General features: G+C 36.8%; 1 protein-coding gene across 1 annotated transcript in view; it reads right to left on the bottom strand.

Moving 5' to 3' along the window:
- The window catches only part of SERPINI2 (serpin family I member 2), a 29,589-nt gene extending 7,481 nt beyond the window's left edge, over positions 1-22,108 (bottom strand). Inside the window, exons 1-6 of the mRNA XM_046657997.1 lie at positions 21,862-22,108; positions 16,902-17,132; positions 15,290-15,484; positions 15,018-15,210; positions 4,267-4,364; positions 305-391 (exon numbers count right to left, since the gene is read on the bottom strand). Of these exons, the coding sequence (XP_046513953.1) occupies positions 305-391; positions 4,267-4,364; positions 15,018-15,210; positions 15,290-15,484; positions 16,902-17,132; positions 21,862-22,108 (1,051 nt within the window). The remainder of the gene's footprint in view (positions 1-304; positions 392-4,266; positions 4,365-15,017; positions 15,211-15,289; positions 15,485-16,901; positions 17,133-21,861) is intronic.
- Between the last annotated feature and the right edge of the window lie 1,618 nt (positions 22,109-23,726).

Genomic DNA, 23,726 nt, shown 5'->3' with positions numbered 1-23,726 from the left:
TAAACTTTTCTCCACAGGTCCAATCTGTTAATTGGCAGGTAATCCAATTTGCAAATAAACACTTATCAGTAGATGGGCTTCAACTCCTAATCAAATCCCTTCACTTCCCTTTTGCATTAAACTGTGGCTGCAGAGATGCATAATCAACTTATACAACCAATTTCTTCTTTCTTCCTATAGGGTACTGAACAGCAGGAAGGAAAAAGAGACCAGAGTAATACAAAAGCACTGGTAGCCTAATGCTCATATGCTCATTTCTCCCCGAGTCTTTCCTCCTAGCTTGTTGGGAAATCAATTGTCCTACCAGTTGATGTGGCAGCCTCACCACCGTCTTCATTTATCTCAAAGGAAACTTGTTGGATGACTTGGGAAACGTATACCTCAGATGAGTCTGTCGGAAAATATGAAAGTGTCTTTAAGGGTTAAAATTCAGAGCCATTACTTATTAGGTCCAAAGTTAATTACATTCTCAAATGAACAAAGAAAAAGAAAAATACAAACTCTTTCCAAGTTAGTTAATTTGCTAGAGATAAAGGTGGTTTAGGTTCAGCTCTTGCAGAGATGATATAGAGACCGATACAGAGAGACCAAGGTCAGCCCAGATATAAAAGATAAAGACAGAAGAGGGGAAGCCTCAGACCAGGTCTCCCACTCAGTGAAATATTTGAATGGACAGAGGGTTTTGCCCCCCTTAGCCATGGTCTACTGACAGGATGAAAGAGGCTTTACAGATCTGAATTAATCCCACCCTATGTATTCAACCTCAAAGCTGGCTTGCCTTTTCAATTCTGTATTCAGTTTTGATCCGAGTTTAAAACAAAATTTACTTTCCTTCAAGAATGGTGAGGCTATAAAAGTCTGAAGAGCTTTTGTGGCATCTGTTACAAAATCACTTCAGAGCTATGCTTTAAAACCTGTCAAATTTCTCAGTGTAGGATAGTGTCCCACAACGTTTTGCTCTGGTGTGGATCCAAGCTGAGAGGGAAGGCCCCCCTTCTCCCCTGGTGGAACTGCCATCTGTGTGAAGTGTTTCTGACACAGTGACCTGTGAGGACAGTCTCCTTGAGAAGGGAAGTAAAACCACGAGTTCAGAAACCATCAGCCATCCCTGCTGTGTCAAGACCAGATGGATCTGACAATGTTCCTCAGAGAGTCAACAGAAATGCGGTCATGTGTTCAATGGTGGCAAGAGGGTGGAGAAGAGAAAGATGGGCCTTGAAAGTCCAAGAGAAAGAAGGAAAAGGACCTTTGTTTCTCTTGAGAGAGAAAGCTGCTGTGATGTAGGCAGACTCCACCAAAACCACTGGATTTGAAAGGATTCTTGAAGAAATACTTTAGTAAAAGGGAACCAGCTCTGACAGCTTACAGTAAAGCAAATGCCCTCAGGCAAGAAAGAGAGAAGTCATCAAAATGATATTTGCATTAAAAAAGGCTTCTATCCCAATAAAAATAAACTCCAAATTGCTTGTGATGATTCTTTCTGGGCCCTGAATACTTAGCCTCCTCTCCCGTCCTCCCCTCCTCACCCATAGCTCCAGCTACAAAGAGAAGCATCAAGGCCTCAGCCCCAGCACTCCCTCTGCCTGGAACTCCTTCCCCAGAACTTCCTCTGATTGGCTCCCTTGTTATTTAGGTCTCAGCAAAAATGTCGCTTCCTAATAGCAGTCTTCCCTCACCGCCCTGTCTAATTCTGCTCTTGTCTGACCTAATTACCATTTATCGAATGACCATAGTTTGTTTAAATTCACAGTATCTATGGCTTTATCATTTAATTAATTAATTAATTATCCATCTTCCCTAACAGATAGAAACTTCACTAGAAGAGGAACTTTGTCCCCTTTATTCATGGCTATATCCCTAGAAAACTGCCTGGCATGTAGTTGGCTTACAACAAATACTTAAACTAATAAGTCAATGGATATGAATGTCTACTGATAGAAAGATGTAAGATGGAGAAAAGCGGGCATCTGCATTATTGAGCGGATTAACCGAAATGCAAAATGGTCTTTCAAAGTCGAGTGAAAAAGAACCCTCTTTCTCAGGATTGCCTGGAATAAGACAGGATTCCCATATAGAGCCCAGAGTAAATGACCTAGGGGCCCATGCCAAGAGCAAAGACAAAACATCAGGTTGGGGAGGAGTGGAGAATTTCACGCAGTTTAGCAATAGCACCAGACCAAATGACTCCCTGACTGTCATACAGAGCATTTGGTCTGCTGTGCTCCATCTTACCACAGAGAGGACTCAGTGTTGGGAAGAGAACAGGACCTGAGAGGTACTAGACTAGAACAAGGAATCTGGACTCCATAGACTCACTGGTTTCTACACCTTGGTAATAATTCTTCCCCTCAGTTCTCTATGAAAATTCTAAATATGTCTTTGTCAAATTCAGAGGACAAGAAACCTTCTACAGCTTTACTAGAAGATGTACAAGTGCCATTCGCCCCACTGGGATTTTTTTTTTTTTTGTATTTAACATATACTGAGTATCTACTATGTGCCAGATGTTGAACAAGGTGGTCTACATACATTCTTTTATTTCTGCCACTAGGATATATTACCTCATTTAACAGATTAGAAAGTTGAGGATCAGAAAGGTTGAATATTTTACTAAAGGTAACACAAGAGGTTCTAACAGTTAGAAGCCAAATATTCATCCCAAGTTTTTCAAAGTAATTCTTTAAAAACATTTCATTCAAAACTTGTGAACTAATGAGTATGAGGTGGTGTCTCTTTTGTGTAAATATCCCATAGCATTGGCATTGGACTGGTTCACAGCAGCCTTTAGTGAATGTTATTGCACAAATAATGCACAGGACAGTGGGGAATTCACTGTTCTCCTAATGACCAGATGCAGTGCCAGCGTTGGCTGTGCTTGTTCTGTTTCAGGCAGTGAGAACCAAAGTAGTGAAACAACACAAATAGGTAACGAAAGAACAGAAAATGTTGGACATTTATTCTTCCCTGCTCAGGGTTATTCTCTTGCACAAATTCTTTTATGAAGCATTTTGAAAGTATTTTCTTGATAAATCTACCTATAAAAGGAGATTTCATAAATGTCACAAATTGCTGGGAATTTACAGTCTAAAGTATAGCGAGTTAAGCTTCTGAAAGCCAGAAAGAACTTTAAGAGAAAGAGGTGCTTGAAAAACGGCTTGGTTTATTTCAGGCTGGCAAGGTGGCTGTGTTCCAGGGCACACTCAGATAGCATCCTGTTGCAGTATTTAATGCTGACTGTCTCATTCCTGATGCCAATGAAATTGTTAAAGTCAGATCTATCTGTCAGAGTGAGAACAAGTAGCTAAATCATGTGTGAAGGTGGTAATGAACATCTCTGTCACCTGTGTACCCCACCCACCTCCTCCACCAGGAAAGCTCATCCATTCTACCCATTCACCCACATAATTGATGAGTGAATAAATTAATGAGTACTTCTCCAAAGCCCAGGTATTTATATAGGAATACACGATATTTCCATGTTATGATACAAAAATCCATCAGACAGACAAGCTTGTATCCTTTTGCTCCTTTTTATAAAACAGAAGACTGAATTTAAAAGAGGGTAAATTAGGTTTCTTCATCCACTTTTTCTCTTTAATTAGTTATTTTTGAACTAATGGGTACTTCTAAGATGAGAGAAATTAAAAGACTGTCTTGGGCTTGAATGTGCAAACGAGCGTCTTAGCCAGGGAAAACTTCCCAGGTGCACGTTAGCACAAAACTCTGTCTTCTCAGATTTGTTATCGGTCCCAAGCTAAATCTACAAGCTGTAGCATTACAATTTTTAGATAGTGTTCATCATCCAGCAGCTTGTGGATTTCTGTTTCAGGGGCTCTAATATTACCGAATTAACATTTGCAAATTGGTTTATAAGAGTTTTATTAGCTCTGCTTAGGTGAGAGACTCAAAGTTGTAATTCCCACTATTCAGATAAAGAAATCCAAACAGAACTGAAATAAAAGCCCATATAATACTTTACCTACATAGTTTCATTACAGGCATGCTTACAAGGCTTATCTAACAGTCTAAAAGGTTTTCTGACTTTCATTAAGGAAAACTACTTAAATGCAAAGTAGATTGCTTGTTTACAGATAGCTCAACATATCTATGACATCTATGCCCTGTGTACATATTTTCTGGGACCAAAGGCTCTTTCAGTTTTAATATCAGTCCATTAACATAGTTACTAGGAAAACATATCAACAAGATATATGTTACTAAGAAAACGTATCAACATGATAATATAAGAATTATGTATCATACTACCTGTTATTCCAGAAAGGTCACAGCCACCATTAAATATCTCAGTGATGTTCAAAGAATACAAAGCTTCCTTGAAGTTTGATTTTTCTTCTACCTTAAATCTGTTTTAAAAACAGATGAAGAAAAATCTTGAAACACTGTACACATTTGCTACCAAAATGCTTTTTATAAAGTGGCTGACTTGGAAGACATTATATTGGGAAATCTTTTGTTTTCATTATCCCAATTACATTTCACACCATTTTCCCCCAACTCCCATGAGCAGTTGTGGGTTGCTAATAACTTGCTTCCCAGATAAATGGTTGCTTGGTACGGGAAAAGAATACTCTATTTTTGGGTAACAATTACCCAACAAAACAGGATAAGAGTTCTAAGTTTTCAATTGCTTCATTCCTTCCCTAGACGTGAAAGTTTCCCTCCATCAACTCTGCACACTCAGTTTTTTCACACCATCAAAGACATTTCCTGGCAGACGTCTAAGATGCTATGAGAGAGGACAGGAGCCAACTACTGAGGTACAGAGAGGCATTAATAACCTCTTATGCTTCCCACCTCTTTTCACGGTTGATGTGACTTCCTTCAGTTTTTGAACACACCTAACATCTTCCCAATAGACTCTGTAAAGAAGTAAAAGATTGGAAGGGAGCTAGATTTCTTTCAAATGAAAAAAAGGTAAAAATTACAGGAGGAAAAAAAAAAGAGGCCAGTACTTCCAATGCAGGGCCCTAAGTTAGGACTCCAGATTCGCCTCACCCCTCCAGGCCTCAATTTGCAGGAGGGGAAGAGAGAGCTTATCGGGTGACACCGATCTTCTGTGATTCCAAGTCAACAGCAATCACTGAACCTCACTTTTCCATTTCAATAAGAAGAAGCAGCAGCTAATATTTACTGACTTCACAGATGCTTAAAGCACAATTTGCCTTTTAAAACCAGGTTGGAAACTTTGTTTATGAAGGGAAAAAAGAGTGTAAATCCTTAGACAAGGAGCCATGTATATTTTCTACATCAGCCTAATTCCTGGGCGACTCCTGCTCAAGGAGCTCTGTCTGTCCTGATGGGCATTGCCTGTGTGCTCTCTGGTTTGGAGACAGACACAACTGCTCAAGCACAGGATCCCACTTAGCTAACAGGTAGGGCCACATCTGGAGCTAGAAATTACCTTGGGCAATGAGTCTAATTAGATCATTGTTTTAATTGCCAAATACTGTACAAGCTTCTTAATTATAATTCTTCAAAACAATGAACATGCCATGACAGAAATTTACTGGGCCTAAATTATTTCTTGGTAAAATATTATGCACTTTTGGAAGATGCTAACTCATTCAGAACCCTAGCTATTTGGGAATGGGCACAACATGCACATTAAAATCTACTGAAAATGAAAAGAGCTTATTTTATGCCAACTGTTTTAAACTTCTTCCTTTGAACTTCCTGCTAAGAAAGATGATTTAGAGGTTTTCTTCCTTTTTTTTTCTGTTTCATTACCACACTTTTTTTAAACGGAATGGAGTGAGGGCTTCTAAAAGGTGGAGGATGAATGTTCTAGTCCACCTATAAATTGGCTATTTTTAGTATAATAGTCCAATGATTTTAGGATAATGACAAGAATACTGCAAGACTTATTACAACTTCTAATAATGCCTAATTATCACCGGAGAGTCATTTAAATAACAGTCCTGCGCATAATATAGTCCGGTGAAAACTACGGCAATAGAAACCCATTCAACCTTTTAATGAAAGTGTAATCTACAGCCAATTTCTAATTATCCATAATTATTGGAGCCATGAATAGCCACATGTGAAGCAGCGCTTCCATGTGTTACCCTAGGAAGTTAGCACTATTATTTCTGCTAACATATAAGAAAGTGGAAGCTTGAGGAGGTTGATTTCCAGGCTTAAGGTCAAGAAAGGACACAGCTGGGATTCAAACTCAGGTCCATTCCAAGTTAAAGCTAATATGCTAAACTCACATTGCCTTCTAATCAAAACATTATTCAAAATCATAAGCTTGGTCATTACATACGTATAGTGTTAACTATGCACCTCTTCCAAAGTTTATGTTTTAATATTTATTCTAGATGTGGTTCATTTCCCCTTTTCCTTGACCCTCCTCTAAAATTGTCAAAAGAATACAGCTAAAGGTGAAAGAATGAGCAGCGAAAAGACTACCTAGACAATTAACAACTAAATATTCATGAAATGAATGTTTTAGCACATGTAAACATTATCTATTTGCTTAAACAACAGCAATTTACTGCCATATGCAACCATTGTGCTTAAAGGGGTCTTACACGGGGAAATGCTGCAGAAAATGAAAGAAAAGTTCAGAATTTTTGTTTTGAGATGGATCTACTCCTGGTCTGCAGGTCCTACTGTGGATTGGTAGTGTTCCTTCCTTCTCCTTTACACCCAGGATTCTTGGTTAATGACAAAAAGTCTTAGATGGGTCTCCCTTTAGAGTCCCTATCCTTATTATTTGTAATCCCACTTTTGATCAGTGGGCTTAAGTGTCCGTGGAATGTTCAAGCTTAGAACCAACCAAACCAAATCTTAGGACTGCCCACAAGAATAAAAATATAACACAATCCTTGACAGTGGTGGACCTAGACTATTATGTGAATCCATGGTAGTTTCTGGTCACTTTCTAACCAATTACCTCATAGAACATGTGTGTGTATGTGTGTGTGTGTATGTGTGTGTGTGTGTGTGTGTGTGTGAAATACTCTATTAGCCTCAAGGGCTGAATTAAAAATGCTTTCTGTCACTTATGAAACGTGTCTCGATAATGTTTAATGAAAACTTGGGATTCCAATTTGTATCAGTGTCCAACAGGTTAAGGTAAAGGAACACCTTGTAGTCCCTTCTGCAGCTGGTCATGACACATCAGTTCTCATATCTAGCTGCATTTTGCCTGAGTTCACTTTCTCTTGCCCATATACAGTTCACACCCACCCACTTAGAGATCCAAAGCTGGCCAAGCCTGGAGTTGATTTCTAGCCAAGCAAGGATATGATACTTCACGTCCTATGGAAGGTGTTATCTCTTTTCAAGAGTCTCCTTGGCACTGCTGTTCCACACCTCTTATCTTCCTGCTCATTCTATCACTGACCATTTGCTCTGTTCTGTGCTCTCCCTCATGCTTGCCCCACATTACACCTGTTTTCTGACTCCTGCAATTTTGGCTCTGACATATCTTAGTTGTATGACCACAGGAAGGGTATTTATCTGTCTGCACTTCATCTGTAACTTGAATATGAAAATAGATCTCTGTCAAATTTATTGTGGGGATTAAATGAGATCAGTAAAGAGGGGAAGTTTCTAGGACCGTGTTGGCACTATAATGGATGCTCAATAAATGCTAAAATTGAATAAGAATAATAATAAAAATCATAATAAGAGATAATATTGAGGACTAAAAATCTTATACACCTTATCTCATATAATCCTCACAACAATCCTAAGGGGCATGGATTATCATTATTCTGTTTAACAATAAAAGATTCTTAGGTAAGGTAATGAAAGTTATACAGTGAGATAGTGGCAAAGCCCTTGGTCTTCAACATTATGTTCTATTTTCCACTATCTGGTTTCAACAGTTGATAAAAGATACTGTGTGATGCCACATAAGTCAATATCTTTAAAGAACGATATCTGGCAGAAAGACTTTGGTTATTGTTTACTTTTTACTGTACTGTTGACTAGGACTGTAGTATTTAACAAGCTTGAGGACATGGACCACTGAAATTCATGACAACTATGAAGCCTCTCCCAAGAAAAACACATATATGACCCTACTTGCATAAACTTGCTAATAACTTCAAGGGCTTCAAGGACTCTCTGAAATCTCCCCCAAACTCTCCAGAAGTCCATGGTGCCTAGTTAAGGACTGCTATAAAAGAACAAGAAAGCACAGTCCTCTCATTTTCCTAGTAAATCAAGCTTAGAACCTCAAAACAATCTATTCCTTCTTAACCCATATCTAGTTAGTCACACACTTCAATAAATGTCTTTCTCTTTCACCGGTTCCTTACTATTCCCAATGAGGTTGCTCCCTTTAAATACTCATTACCTAGTGCCCAAATCATTGCAATGATTTCTTAACTGATCTTTTGAGCTTCAGTCTTTCTCTCTTTAACACATCCTGAACATCACTATTATTCAGATTAAAGCAACAAATGTTCATTGAACAGCTACTAGTTTTCAGATGCATGCTTTTGCTGGGGTCACGGAAAGGAATTACAGTCAGTCTTCTGTATCTGCGGGTTCTACATACCTGGATTCAACCAACCGCAAATTGAAAGGCCTATGATGGCTGTGTCTGTGCTGAACATGTACAGACTTATTTTTCTTGTTATTATCCCCCAAACAATACAACTATTTACATAGCATGTACATTGTATTAGGTATTAGAAGTGATCTAGAGATGATTTAAAGTATACGGAAGGATGTGCATAGGTTATATGCAGATACTATGCTATTTTATAAAAGAGACTTAAGCATCCATGGATTTGGGTATCCGAGGGGGGCCCTGGAATCAATTCCCAGCAGATACCAAGGGACAAGTGTATGCATAGCTCCTGAGCTCAGGAAGTTTACAGTCCAGTGGAGAAGACGAAAAAATAATGTTAATATAACTGCTATTCAGAAACAAACACAAAAGAAAAACTTCCCAGCAGGGAGAAGGGAAGCTGTTGTGTGAATTTGCGTGGAGAGATCAGAGAAGCTTTCTAAAATCCAAATTTGCTTTTAAGGACCAACAGAAGTTATCCAGAAAAACAGGGATGGAGGGGAGAGTACGTCAAGAATTCAGACAAGTTATCAAGCATGAACAAAGGTGTTGCCGCTACCAAATAGATGTCTCTGAAACGTTGCCTTCCTCATGCCACTCTCCTACTTAGGAATTTTTAGTAGTTCCCCGCTGCATATGGGGCTCACCCTCTTGATTCTTTTAAAGCCCCGTTTAAGTCCCTCCTCTTCCATGATGCTTTTGTTAACAATTCTGGTTTCTGGTGCTCCCTCTCCCTTCTTCCCTCTCTTTTTTCATGAACCTCCTAGTGCTTTCTGGTTGTACCATCCTTTTAGTATTTACTGTACACTGCTGTATATTGTTAGTAAGTTTCTTGTGCAAATCTTGCACCGCTTCATCTAAGTGATAACCATCTCATCAATATCTCTTTGTATCCATCTCAGTCCCTTGTCCACAGCAGGGTCCCAGTCAATCTGTGCTTTTGAACAGGAGATAAAGTTTCTAATAAGTAGCCAACTAATAAGACTGTAAGGCTGTGAGCCAATACACAAGAGCTAATCCAGGCTCCCAGCACTTAGTTGAATGTCAATCAATTTACTTTTTGAGTGACTCAGTTTTCTTATCTGTGAAATGCAATATACAAATGTCAGACTAAGGACCCACAACATTCAGTATTAAAATGTAAATGCTAAATGCTTTGCAAAGTTAAAGTGCTATATGATAAAAGTTATTTATTTACCTTATTTTCATGTATTAAACGGTCATTTTGCCCATACACATAATCATAGAAACATATTCTCAGAACATTTCTTATACAGAGAAGAATCTGATATATAGCAAGTGTGTGTTAGATTCTTCAACCTGAGGATGTTTGACCACTAAGATGTTTATAGGATCCCATATTACATTTACACAAAGTAACGTGATTATTTTAGCTGATATCCAACTGCAGGATAATGTCCAAAATGAGATATCCGGTATGTTACTGACAATAAACAGTAGAAAGCATCCTAGTACTTTTAGACTCTATCTTATTGGCCTTGATTATAAACTAGTCATACATCAAAGAGGGAAAAGAGGAGTGCTTCTTAAATAGCAACTATAATGTAAACAGTCGCTCACATGCTCCTTCCTACTGTTGCTTATATACAAGCATTCTTACGATTAATTTTTCTCTCTTTGGCATTTACTAAATTTTGCTACCAAAGAAGCTTTTTTGTCTTTTTCACAATAACAGAATTTAGTATAGTTGGTGTTATGGGTTGAATTACGTCCCCTCAAAATTCGTATGTTGAAGCCCTAACACCCCCAGCATCTTATAATATGACATTATTTAGAAATAGGGTAATTGCAACTATAATTATTTATGTTGAGGTCACACAAGAATAGAGTGGGCCCTTAATCCAATACGACTGGTGTTTTTATAAGAAAGAAGAATGCCATGTGAAGAGAGCTGGCCACATGACAACAGAGGCAAAGATTACAGTGATGCGTCCACTAGCAAAGGAACACCAGGGATTATGGACCACACCACCAGAAACTAGGGAGAGGTAAGGAAGGAGTCTACACAGAGTCTCAGAGAGAGTGTAACCCTGAAGACCCCTTGACTTTGGACTTCCAGCCTTCAGAACTGTGAGAGAATGAATTTTTGTTGTTTTAAGCTTCTTAGTTTGTGGTGATGTGTTACAACAGTCATATGAAACTAATACAGCTGATTAAATGGCTCCAGTTTTGCCAAAATCTTCAGTTATCAGTTTGAAACCAAAACGCATTCATTCAGATTAAAAGAACCACAGTGCTGAGTAATAAAATATAAAATTGTCAGTCCACAAAAAATTTTTATTGAACCTATATTGCTTTTCTTCTTCTGTACTGAACACAGATTTTAAATGGGTATTTTTCTGTTGTAAGGAACTTGTTCATTTTGGGGAAAATGTATTTCAGAACTTTTGACCCATGATCTTAGTACTCAGGAAACTTAATTCAATAAATGTCCTGATGGACTGAAATTGTTCCTGAACTTAACACATTAAGCAAATCATTCCTTTAAGAAATCAAAAGACTCATCCCTTTAGTGAAAAGTGAATAAATTTTAAATGTAATTGAACAATTGATAAAAAATTTTTAGTCATGTGAATTGAAAAAAGTTTCATTTTTAATTCTCTAGAGAGAAGTTTCCAAAAAATAGCTGATGTCCTATCTTTTATTATGCTGCATGTCTGGGAAGGAGAGATGGCTTCATCACGATCCTTACAGAGAATGAATTATAGACTGACTGGAAAGTTGAATCCTGCTTTTTGAGATATTTAAAACTAGAAAAAGAGAATACACTATCTCTTTCTTTGAAATATTTATGTAATTTAACTCAACAATATTTATTTAGCACATACTATGTACCATGAAATGTGCTAGGGACTGTGGAAACCAAAATGAAGGAGACATAGCTGCCTGTCCCAGAGCTCACGTCTTACTAGGATAGACAAGAATGTAAGCAAGAAATGAGAACGCGATATAATAAGTGCTATACTGTAAACTCACCTAAAGTGTTCTAGAAATAAGGAATGCTTGATTTTAACTGAGCATGTTGGGGAAATCTACATCGAAGAGCTAATTTTGAAGGGACTGGTTAGATACCATGGAGAAGAGTCTGCAAGAGAGAGGGGTAGGAGTGGGGGAGATTGAGAAGTCAGAGAAGGCTTTGTAGTTTGGTACCAGCTGGGCAATCATCTTCTTAACAAAGAAAGAAAAATAATCATCACTTATTTAACATCTTCTATTTGCCAGACTTTGTGCTATGAAGAGAAGGATGTAATAATGTATTGTAATTGAAACCGCCACCAAATTTTAAAAAAATCTTTGGTGGTTAGAATTTGCTTGGAAAAGTGGGGTACAACTGCCAACTGATGTTTCTGTTTCCATATAACTAAAGATTCAAATTCACCTTTTAAGGCAAATTGTTCATTTGTTTGGGGAAAGCAGTGTAATGAACTTTTGGTTATGCAAATAGAACCTGTGGGATGGAAATGGAGAAGTTCGAGATGATGAGAGTATAATCTATTCTACATGATATGAAAATGTTTTCACTGAAGGTTAAAATCTACTGCTATAGATTCTTATCATAACTGGGAATCTGGCCTTAGAAGGGCTGGGGGATACCTGTGTCACCTTCTTTCTATGCTGAGAAAAGTTGGAGGACTCTGGATGCTGGGTAGGAGGGAGACGGAAAGATACCCTCTTGGGGTGAGAGTGGGCCAGGCACCATGACAATGTCCGGCTAAGGACAGCAATGGACAGAAGACTCTCTGGCACAAGAAGTGGCTCATACTCCAGGAACGCTCAGCCCTGGCACCTGGTTTTAAGTTACTTTCCACCTTATAGGCCCCTTTTATTAACACCAAGCTTTCAGAAAGATTTGGTTAAACCCTGAAGTTGTTTTTGCTTATATTAGTTTGCCAAGGGCTACCTTAACAAATTACCATAAACTGGGTGGCCTAAATAACAGAAATTTATTATTTTGCAGTTGTAGAGGCTAGAAGTCCAAAATCAAGGTATGAGTAGCATTGGTTCCTTCTGAGGGCTGTGAGGGAAAGATCTGCTCCAGGCCTCTCTCCTTGCCTTGTTGATGGCCATCTTCTCCCTATGTCTCTTCACATAGTCTTCCCTCTATGTGTATCACTGTATCCAAATTTCTCCTTTTTGTAAAGACTGCAGCCATATTGGATTAAGGCCTACCCTAATGACTTGTCTTTAACTTGGTTACCTCTGTAAGGACTATCTCCAAATAAGGCACATGTTGAAGTAGTGAGGGTTAGGACTTCAACATATGAATTTGAGGGAGACATAATTCAACTCATAACAGTTGTTCTCAGAAGAATTCGAAGAGAATTCCGTGTCCACACTAGGGGAGAAGTTGTATGAGAGTGTGGCCACAGTTTGAAGAAGCTAATGATAAGGCCAAACAGTTTCGAAAAGCCGTCCAGACTGCAGGAGCCTGAATGGATTTGTGGACTGTGAAACATTCCTGCAGGGATTCCTAAAATGTTGGAGAAGGGAATTCTAGCAAAAGACTGTATTTCCTGTTGTAGTTGAGTTTGGGGACTTATGCATTGTTACCTGGGCATTTGTTATTGAGGCTAATGAAGCTGGGGCCACCATGGTTACAGGTATCACTATCCCCACTTTACACTAATAAAACCACAACGCAGGACAGTCAAGTGACTCTCCTAAGACCCCACTGCTAGTACATGGCACAGATAGTTTTCAAACTCAGGCTTCTTTGGTCCCAAACAGTGATCTTTTCAAAGCAAAAAAAGAGAAAGAGAGAGAAGTAAATCTGAAAATAAACAAGTTAATTCCAAAAATTATTATTTCTCTTATTAGAAAGTAAACTATCTGCCACATACACTACTATATCCCCAATGTTTGGCACACGGTAGGAGCTAAAAAAAATACTGATTGAAAGACTGAGAAACATACAAGTAGAGCTATACAGATAGTAGGGAATTGGAAAAGAAGTTAGGGGAGAGGTTCAGATTTTAGAGACATGAATAATAAGGGACAAACAAAGGAGAGTAAGAAGAGGAAAATTCTGAAGATGAAATTCTGGTAACCATTATTTGGGAACAGAAAGAAAAAAGTGTAAGTCAGGAAGCAGGAAAATTTTACAGAGAGAGAGAAAAAGAAATAGAAGTGAGTAGTGCCACAGCGATTAAAGAAAGAAGGATTTTTGAGAAGAAGAGGATGGTTAATTATATTCAGATCAAGAGCCAGCGTTAGGGTGAGAAAAGCATAGAATACTTCTTTCTCCAGGATGTCAAGGAAGGAAGAGGAAGAGAATATTAGCAAAGGATTTATGCAAATTTTGAGGTGAAGGGTAGAGAGGTGAGTTTGCTTGATGACATGTTTTCAAGGAAGAGGAAGTTGAGGCATATGTTGAGAGTAAGAGAAATCAACATAAAGTAGTGTCTGAAGAATAGAGGTAAAGTTTTGGTGTGATGTGGGTATTAGAAAAGAAATTTCTTGAAGATAAACGAAGAGTCTCAAGCTCCAGCCTCCGTGAGGCCAGAAGTGACTTCTGTATGAGTTTTTGCTTAAGAAAGCCAGCAGCTGAGGAGCAGTAGCTTTTTGAGTAGACTCAGGATTGAAGACAGTTGGGGAGAGAATTTAGACAAGGTGACAAAAACATCAGAAATGTTTGGTGAGAGTGTGATTGAAATGACTGCCTGGATCTGGGCTAAGTGGAAAAGAGAGGAAAAGTCAAGAGCTTCAAGAGACCAAGGCCCCAGAAGATGGGGGCACAGACCATTCAGGCCTTGACGAGTTTGAACAGAAATTTAGAAATGAAAGGACAGAAGACAATCTATTAGACATCTGTCTCTTTTTAAAAGTTCAACTAGAGTATGCATTGAGTTGTTGGGCACAGCTTACGCTCTGAAGTTTCTCGCCTCCCGGAAGCACGATATTAAGGAATTAGTCTTCATAATTATGTTTCCCGAGAAAGGCCTTTGCAATTTCATTTTGTATTAACTATCTAAAACTGACCATAGGATTCTGTTTATGATTCCATGACTGTTAAAGCACCATCTTTCAAAGGTTATTTAACATATTTTTAATTGTACAGAATTATAAGTTGTTTGGGGGTTTTATTTTCTTTAAACATATAAATGTTTTAAATGTCAATGAGAAAAAAATTAGAGAAAGATAAGTTTGTGTAATATAAACAATGATAATTCCTTTCAGTCCCAGAATTTTAGTGTGAAGACTTACATTTCTTCATCTCTTTTAGAGAATATTGAGTACTTAAATTCAGTCCTCCTCATAGCAAACCATTGCAGCACAGTTCAGACCTGTCTTACGTATCTATCAAGTGGAGTAATGCTTCCAAATGCACTTTTCTTTTCATTTTTGTCAATAGCCTGTTCAAGCATTTGTTATCTTCCAGCCAGCTATTTAAAGTCCTCCATAAGTGAAAACATAAGAACCAGAATAATAAAATGACATTACCAACCTAGGAAGGCTTATTTCCACTTCCTCTTCTTGCATCTCAGAGAACAATTTCAGGATGTGATGGGCAGTAATTAGCTTTTTCATTTCTTCTATGTTCACGTCTTCTGCAGGAAGTATGATGATTAAACTAAACTCGTCGCCTTTATAAGGTAACTCCAAAACCTGGTAGTTTATGGAGGATTCAGAAAAATAACCTGCGACAGAGAAAATAAAACATTAAATATACTTGGCAATTCCCAAAGTCATGCTTTAGAGTGTGATTTCTCATATTACCATATTTTGTTCTCAGAAGAGCCTTCATCATTGGAATTTTGATGGCTGTTCCATCTTTCTTAGTGAAATTCATCAGTTGTGTGTCCTCTTTTCTGAATTTCTGTTTCCAATCCCCCTTGAAATAAACAGCATTCACCAAGACAAGCCGAGTCAGAGGGCCAAATTCTTCTCCTGAAAACATGTCTTTAATTTTTCCTGCGAAGGTGGTAGAGGAGGAGGCAGAAAAAATTATACAATAATGGTTCAGTGGAACTGCTTTAAATAGAATTAAAACAAAAATTTCTTCTGCAGATCAGTTATAAACAGGGTGCTTTATCATCAGACACGGCAGTTTTGAGAGTAAAGGGGAGCCCTATTAAATATTTCACTTAGAAATGGGTACAAACAGGATTTCACTAGAAAACAGGAGATACAAGATTGTCTTAGGCAAATCTGGACAGAACTAGTAATGAACTCTCTTTAGTGAGATTTTTTTGTGTAAATCGTTTTTCAGACAGAAAGAACAAAAACTATCTCCTCTCGTATATATATTGGTATTTTTCAAATTTTATTTCAGTGTTCTCTAGCAGCTCAATCAGAATTAAGTGAATGGTACATTTAAACTTGCTACTCTTGAGGCTGCAGCCACTGACCATTGGGAAGGGACGAGAACGAAATTTCTGGTATGATGTTCCTCTTCTAAACAACCAGGCTCCTATTTCTATGTCCAATGGGTATTTCAAAGTTATGAGATAAAAGCATAATTGAATGCCCTGGAGCTGCCTAGGGATGTTCTCCTTTTGTTTACAGGACTGTCCTGTGAACGCTGCTCATAGCACCCATCTCACATTTTCAACTTATGCTTCCCAATATGAGGCTTCCCATAAAGAATATAGTCGTGTCTTACGCCATCACAATTTTTTGTAGAAGGCTGAATGAACAAAGAAACAAACTACTGTTAATTGAAGACCCAATATATGCTTGTCATTTACGTACATTATTACGAAATCTTCAGTACTCCAGAAACGTTTCAATAGTACCTTCATTTTAAATGCGGATATAGCTTAGAACTTCTTAGAAGTTGAACTCAGATCTGGATGACTTTTTAAGCTTGTGTTCTTTTTACTGTCACTCTCTAGTCCCTTTGGAACTTTTGCTAGACTGCTTTTAAATTAAAGCTCAGATTACCATGTCTATGATAGGACTATCAACATTAGTTATTAAACATTAACACATCCAACTAAGATGTGTTAATAATTCACAGGAAATGTGGGAAAGAAGGCATTTGGGACTGACAGATCTAATTTTTACCTGGCCAAAAATATGATTCCTGCTGCCATACTTAAAAAGCCTATGCTTAAATAAAAATTGTTATTAAAATTCTTCCATTAAGAATTCTACGAATAGGTATCTCTCAAAAATAAAATGACTCTGTGTACTTTTCAAAGCAGCTTACAATTCCTCTCAGTTTTACAATTTAGTGTGAATTTGAATAACAAGGAAGCAAAATAGGAGATTTGATCCCTCTGAGACGCAGTTTAGTAGGAAAATATTCAACCATTCTTTACTCTAGGATATTAAAAACCATGAATACAATGGCAAATAATGATTTTATGAAAATGGGAAACTTTACCATCTGTTTTGCTTTCTACCCAGGTACTTATTGTCTCTGCACAAGCCTTTGCATCCTGAAAATCCACCAGTTTTATGGCACTCTGAAAAAATTCCTCGTTGCCATGGAGATACTGTTCTTTCACAGTGAATCCTTCTTGAAGGTAGAGGGCATTGGCAAGATTAAATGTAAATTCTTGCTTTTTCTCTGAGATGGCAGAGAAAAACGACTTCAGCTCAGAAAATTCTTCTCCTAAAAAAAATTATAATATATACTGACATATTGAACAACATAAAAACAACAGCTTTTCAGCTTTGCTTCTAAGCGCTCTGATTCATATCACCATTTTTTGTACCCTTAGGTATAACTAACGATCCTTTCTAAGTTAGTATAAATATTTTAAGCATTTATCTCTTGTAGAATATGCATTTTGTAGAGAAATCTGCTCTTAAATAGGTGAAAAGAATGTACACGTAAATTTGAAATTTGCCAAAAACAAGGCTATGCAATTAAACAGGCTGAAGGAAACTCCCTCTTTGTAATCAAATTTAGTTCACTCTTAGTTGTTGGAAATTTATCTTTAGAATCTCATTCTTTGCATAACCTGAGCTATTTATGAAGAGAAAATGCTAATGAATGTGGACGGAGGGTAAGACAGAGATGAGCAATCCTTTTCAATATTACTTTTATTTCAGCTTAAGAAAGAATTGCTCTCTTTTGAGCAACTGCAGCTGTCCAAGTTTGAAATTTACGAGGTGACCCTGATAATCGTCTTTAGAGATGTGTAAGATTCAGAATTGCCTTTTTTCTTCAGGTTCATAAAGCTATCTACTTTGGCTGCCTACATGGACAATAAAAACCTCTAACCATTCCTACTATAACCACTAACCAAATGAGTCTGTGAGAGTCAGCTAAGAATCACCATTGGACTATTATTTATTTATCATTGGATCATTCTGACCACAGAGTTGTCAGGAAAGTGTACGTGCCTATGAGAGAATTCAGCTCTGATCTTTGCTCAGTGGCAACCTACTCGTTACCAAAGGGTATCAGTATTTGTCATTTCCTCTTGGCTTAACCCTGGAACTCAATCATTAAGTGTTTCATTATTGGGAAATGTCCACTGAATAAAGAGAAAAAAAGATTGCTGAGAGGAACTTGCTAGGAGGTATCTATTGGAAATAAGGGGTATGTGTGTGTGGACGTGTGTGTGTGTAAACACTTTATCAGAGAGCTAGTGGTCCATAGGGCATCTCTGTGCAAATAAGAACAGGTGCCCTCACTGGAAGGGCTACAGTCTCATGGCCTCATGTCTTGTCCAGCTGAGTGGAGGCTACACTTCAGTCCACACTTGCCTCCTTATCCTAGTGTTCTTGTGCAGGTGCAACCTACACAACCATAGAGATGCTCTGTAAAATAGATTGCATTCTATTTCAAACTCCATGATTCTTCATTCATGAGGTTTAAACATACACATAAACTCTAGGTGCAAAAACATATGGAAGATATGATTGGATCTGAAGAATTTCAGTAATTCTTTATAGTCCTGGAATTCCTTCCATGAGGAAGGGAAGAAAGTTAATCTACTTGTTTATGCAATGATTTCAGATGCAATACTTTCTTGCTATTTGAAGCTGAGAGAAATATTTCATTAGCTGGGAGGCTACAGAGAAGACTTTCTGAGTGAAGACATGAGAACTTCTCCAAAAGAATTAGGTAAGGTTGGAAACGAAGTGGCAGAATTTGAAACCAATTTTCAGAAGTTTGTAATTTATGAACATCTTTAAAGACATGGGGGGAAGAAAGACAGAGGGAGAAAAAAATAATTCCAACTCATTTGTCAGAGCAAATAGATTTATGTCACGTACTTAAGGTTTAAGCCTGGATGACAAACAGTCAGCTGCCCTTTGATAAATCACTGGACTCAGAAGTCAGTGAGGAAATATCACCAAGGAGCAAAATTTTGGAGGAGAATATAGTTATCTGCTTTATAAATTTGATTTAATTTAAAGATTAATAACCTCTTTTAGCACACATCAAAAAGAACAAATATACATGTCTTCTAATAAGCACAATGAGAATGTTTACTTCATGTCCTAAAACAGAGCCGTAGAAAACTACAGGTCATGGGGTGAATGTGACTTTCAGTTTGATCGTATCAGACCTGCAGAAAATGTTCTAGAATTCAGTACTTGTTTACTTCTCCTGCTATTAAGAGTACATAGGCCAACTGTGTGTGCAATGTGAGAGATCCAAAGAAGAAAACAAAGGCAGTCATGGGGTTATAGATTATTTTGGCTAAAAGGTCCATATGAATCATCTAACCCAAAGTCATTTTTTCAAAGTGAGAAATCTGAAATCCAGAGAGATGCAGGAACTTGAGAGGTACTAATTACAAGGTCATTTGGTTGCAGAACTGAGACAGGAATTCATACTTGATTCTCTTTCCATAACCCAACTGGAAAAAGGAGCACTGTCAAGTTAGTCTTTGATTAGTAAGCAGCATTATTAGAGGCAAAATAAATGGAGCGTTATCAGATGCTCAGTAAACTGGAGAAGGTAAATTTTGAGTAGATGTCTTGACAACGGGCAAAAGGAGATTGAGGACCCTGAGAGTCCCAGTGAGGGTAAGATGCCAGGAACTGTGTGCACATCTGTAGAACAAGCCAGGTGTCAACGTGAAACAGATTGGTAGCAGGAAAAGTAAACTACAGACTGATTCAACGAATAGTGCCTTTTGATAATCAGTAGGAATTGAAGGCAGGACCAGGACTAAGATGAGTCAATGAGACACTCTCTTTGGGCATAAAATTTAAGGAGATGCCAACAAATTCAGTAATCAAATAATATTTTACTGCAATATATTTTTTAAAAAAATCAATATCAGCACAAAGAAATTCATGATGAACAAAATATAAAAACTTTAAGTAAAGACAGGATCATTAGAAATGATTTTTCTTTTTTGTCTTGGGTCCCAGTACGGCTCCGCCAGGCACTCTCTCCTAACCAATCACACCCTTTGTTCGATGCTTACTGCCACGTTGGTCTGCCCTCTCCAGACCACTGGGCCTTTTCTCCATCTTCTCTCACCCTTTCACTCTATTCTCCTCCTAAACTCTATGTCTCCTTTTTCTTTATTCCCTAATTTTCCTCTTGTTTTTTATTTTCCAGAGTTCATTTTTCATATTTTCTCTCTTTCTGGCTGGTCCTTCTATTTTTATTTTTGCAGTTATCCAACATTTGTGCCCCTCTCTCTCTCCTTTAACAAAGTATAGTAGAAATTAAGTTAGCAGATCTTATTATATCTGTTAAAATGTTAATCTTTAATTGTCCATATATACTCTTCCAAAGAAAATATAAAAATTTTCATCCTTGCTCTTACGATGTATAATCCTCACCAAATCATTTTTGGAATTAGTTCTGGACAAGTTACTTTCTTTGTTGTGGAGTCCTCGTCTGTACAGCAGGGTTATATCTGCCTCACAAAATCATTGTGAAATTAAATGAGAGAATGTATAGCAACATAAAACAGTGACTGACACACTATATATACGTTTGATAGTGTCATCCTTATTATGATTAGATTCATATCCAGAGTTGTTAAGACTTCTGTGTTTCTCTATAAGATATGTCCATTTAAAATAATTTAGATTTTGACAGCTCTAATTTTGCTAGTGTATCATGGAATAAACTTTACATATATTCACAAATGTTCTATTACTTTTCAAAGAAGTAGCATGTGATTTAAATGACTTGGGGATTGTGTAGTGGGATTTGCTGAAACTGATATAGACAAGACGAAATCTGGAACACAGTGGCTTCATCTTACATTATTTGCAAAGGAAAACCCTTACAATTAACTTCACTATCACCAACTTCTTTTCTATGTAAAATTACCTTTATTTAAAATGAAACAAATGAAATCTTGTAAATAGTTTTTTCAGAAAAAGATTTTCCTAAATATAACTAGTCTACGCTAAAGTAAACATACCGAAATTAGTTACAGTTATAGGGACTAAATTCCTAAATCAAAAATCTGGATGTCTCCTCTGATGTTTAGGACCCATTATCTGACAGTAGTATAAAAGTTTGAAATTAAAATCATTGTGGAAATGGAAGACCAAGATAGCCAGGTAGATGAACGACCATTCCTTCAAATGAGGTGTCAGCACTGACGCTTCTGCACGGTGTCTCAGGCCTTCGGAAGACTCGAAAACAACAATATGACTCACACACAAAAAGCCTTCTGATGGGTTCTATAAAAGTTGTTTCTTCCCCCAAATTTTCTTTAAAAATTATTAACCAAATAAGCTTTTAAAATGTATAAATTAATGCTTTTTCTTGGTCTCATTTAAGTGAAAAATTTAAATTTTAATTAGAAAACTAATTTTAAAGGACTAACAAAATAATGAGAGATGCACACAAAGATTTCTGGGTGAGGGTGCTTACTGAAGTATTTTTATGAGAAGTGTCGGAAACAACCTAATGAAGAAGGGTTAATTAAGTAAGTAATGGTATTTCTATAACAGGCAATAAAATGAAACAGTTAAAAATTATATTCTGAAGTGGTTGCATGATGTGAGAAAATGATCACAACATAGTAAATGACAGTGGAAGAATATTTATGTGTGTGTGTATATATATGAATATATATATATATATATGCATACACACACAACATAATCACAATTAATTAAAACTGGCTAAAATAGACCAGAAGAAAATATACAGACATACTCAAAATTTTATATCTGTATATAATTAATTCCTTATAAATTATTTTGGTAACATTTTCATTAGGAAACAATTATAAATATGAATGAATATTATTTACACTTATAATTCTCAATTTTATTATAATTGTCTACTTGCCATAATATTTTTCATTCATTAATGTTCTATGATCCTGAGAATCTAATATTTTAAAAACAAATTTGACCAGATCTTATGTAGTATAAAAAGCCACATGTAAGAATCTCACCAGTTGAGGTTTCCTGGAATTTTAAAGTTTGTCTTATCTGTTGTCGTGCTTTTCCTTTTGCTCCCAGTTGTATCATTCCAAGAACCAAATTTGCTCCAAGGGGGGAAAATATAACGTTGTTCTTATGAGAGAAACAAATAGCTTGATAAAGATCCACTGCAAATTCAGCATTTCTTTGAGCCAAGGGTCTTGAGGCTTCACTTCCAGAAAAAGTCAAGAGAAGACTCCACAACAAGATCTTATCCATTTTGACCTCTGTGCATTGTTTAAGTCAAAATTTATTAGTTTTCAAAATAACCAGTTTACCATATTAAGCTCAACAGAAAACTTTCTACCTACTAGAACCTTCTGCCTTGTTGGAACAAACTACTGCAAGAAGATTCTAATGCCAGTTTTCAGATTAAGCATCACCTCTTAGGAGAAATAGGCCATGTGCTAATGGTATTTTTTATATTCCTTCAAGAATCAGTCCAAAATATATGGCAGTTTCTTAAAATCAAAAGAGAGATTATAAGTCTAGAACATTATCCATCGGAATACTATCTCTAAATAGCTTTATGATAGTTTTTCCTATCTTTTCCCACGATTTTAAAATGGATACTTGTAACTTTGATATCAAGGGAATCCTCTGTCCAAACTACTCGAGAATGGTTTATAGATCAAAAGGAGAAATGGGATACAAAATGGACACACTCCAGGGTGATTCTGGACCTATAATATTAGGAAGTTAACATATTGTATCAATTGAGTAATTTGGCTAACTTTTACAGCTGGGACCCTCACACTTAATGGAATCCCACGTCTGTAGGGTGAAAAGCCCCAAAACACACCTTGTACTTTTCCAAAGAAAGGAGAAAAAAAAAAAACTCAAGAAAAATAGTAAAGAAACAAAATTGCAATCAAACATAAATGGTACAATAATAACAAGAGAAGAAAGCAATTTTTTAAAAAATCGAAGAATAATTTGGCAAATAAATTAACAAATACAAGAAAGCTGCAGCTGAAAACTATAACCAATTCACACAACACTAATGACACCTTGCTAAAGTGCTCTCCACTAAAATTGCAGACAATTTGACCATGTGATTACATCTTGAGCAGAATGAGTTTTGCAACATTACCACAGATTTGATAGAACACTGACTCTGAAGGCCTCATAAATTTTAGTAACACTAATTTTACCTTACAAATAATAAATTTTAGTAACCCTTAACAATTCCTAGTTTAATAGGTTACAAGGAAGTAACCCTTTATTGCGGGTAAAGATGAAAGAACCTCCAGAATAATGTGTTGTTAGCCTTAAAGAAATTAAGTCTATTTCTAGAGAGTTTTGCAGGCCATTAGGAGGGTCACCATGACCCATAATGGCTTCAGAGTCACTATTATATACAAAGATTGCTAATCAAGTTTTCTCCAAAACTAAGCTGCGGAGTCATTGTTTAGATATTTCCAGTTGCTTTCTAACATATGTAGTTAAACTTTCTTTGTTTAGACATACAATTTACAAAGGAAAAAGACCTTAAAATGCAATCCAAAAACAATTTTAGAAAACAATGTTTTGGTAAACTACAAATATAGATGTATGCTGTCAAGCAAGTGTTTTGTCAAGGAATAAATTAGTACTTGAAGTTGTGAGTGGCAGGGCAACAACAGGAAAAGGCAGTGAGTAAGAGAAGTTTTACATGCAAAATAAATTTCTGTGTATCATTTTTCTAATATCGTCAATATCTCAAAAGATTTCTGGCCAAAATATCAGTTTGTAGATATAGAAATAGTCAAAATCTTATTAGTAGCTTTTAAGTCAGCCAGTGGCAATTCATTAGGCATATCTTTATGTACTTAGTTTATACTAGAATAATAAACAA

The sequence above is a fragment of the Equus quagga genome, chromosome 4 (assembly GCF_021613505.1).
Source record: "Equus quagga isolate Etosha38 chromosome 4, UCLA_HA_Equagga_1.0, whole genome shotgun sequence".
NCBI classification, from domain to species: domain Eukaryota; kingdom Metazoa; phylum Chordata; class Mammalia; order Perissodactyla; family Equidae; genus Equus; species Equus quagga.
Note: the sequence above shows the minus strand (reverse complement) of the source record. Positions and strands in the feature narration are given on the sequence as shown.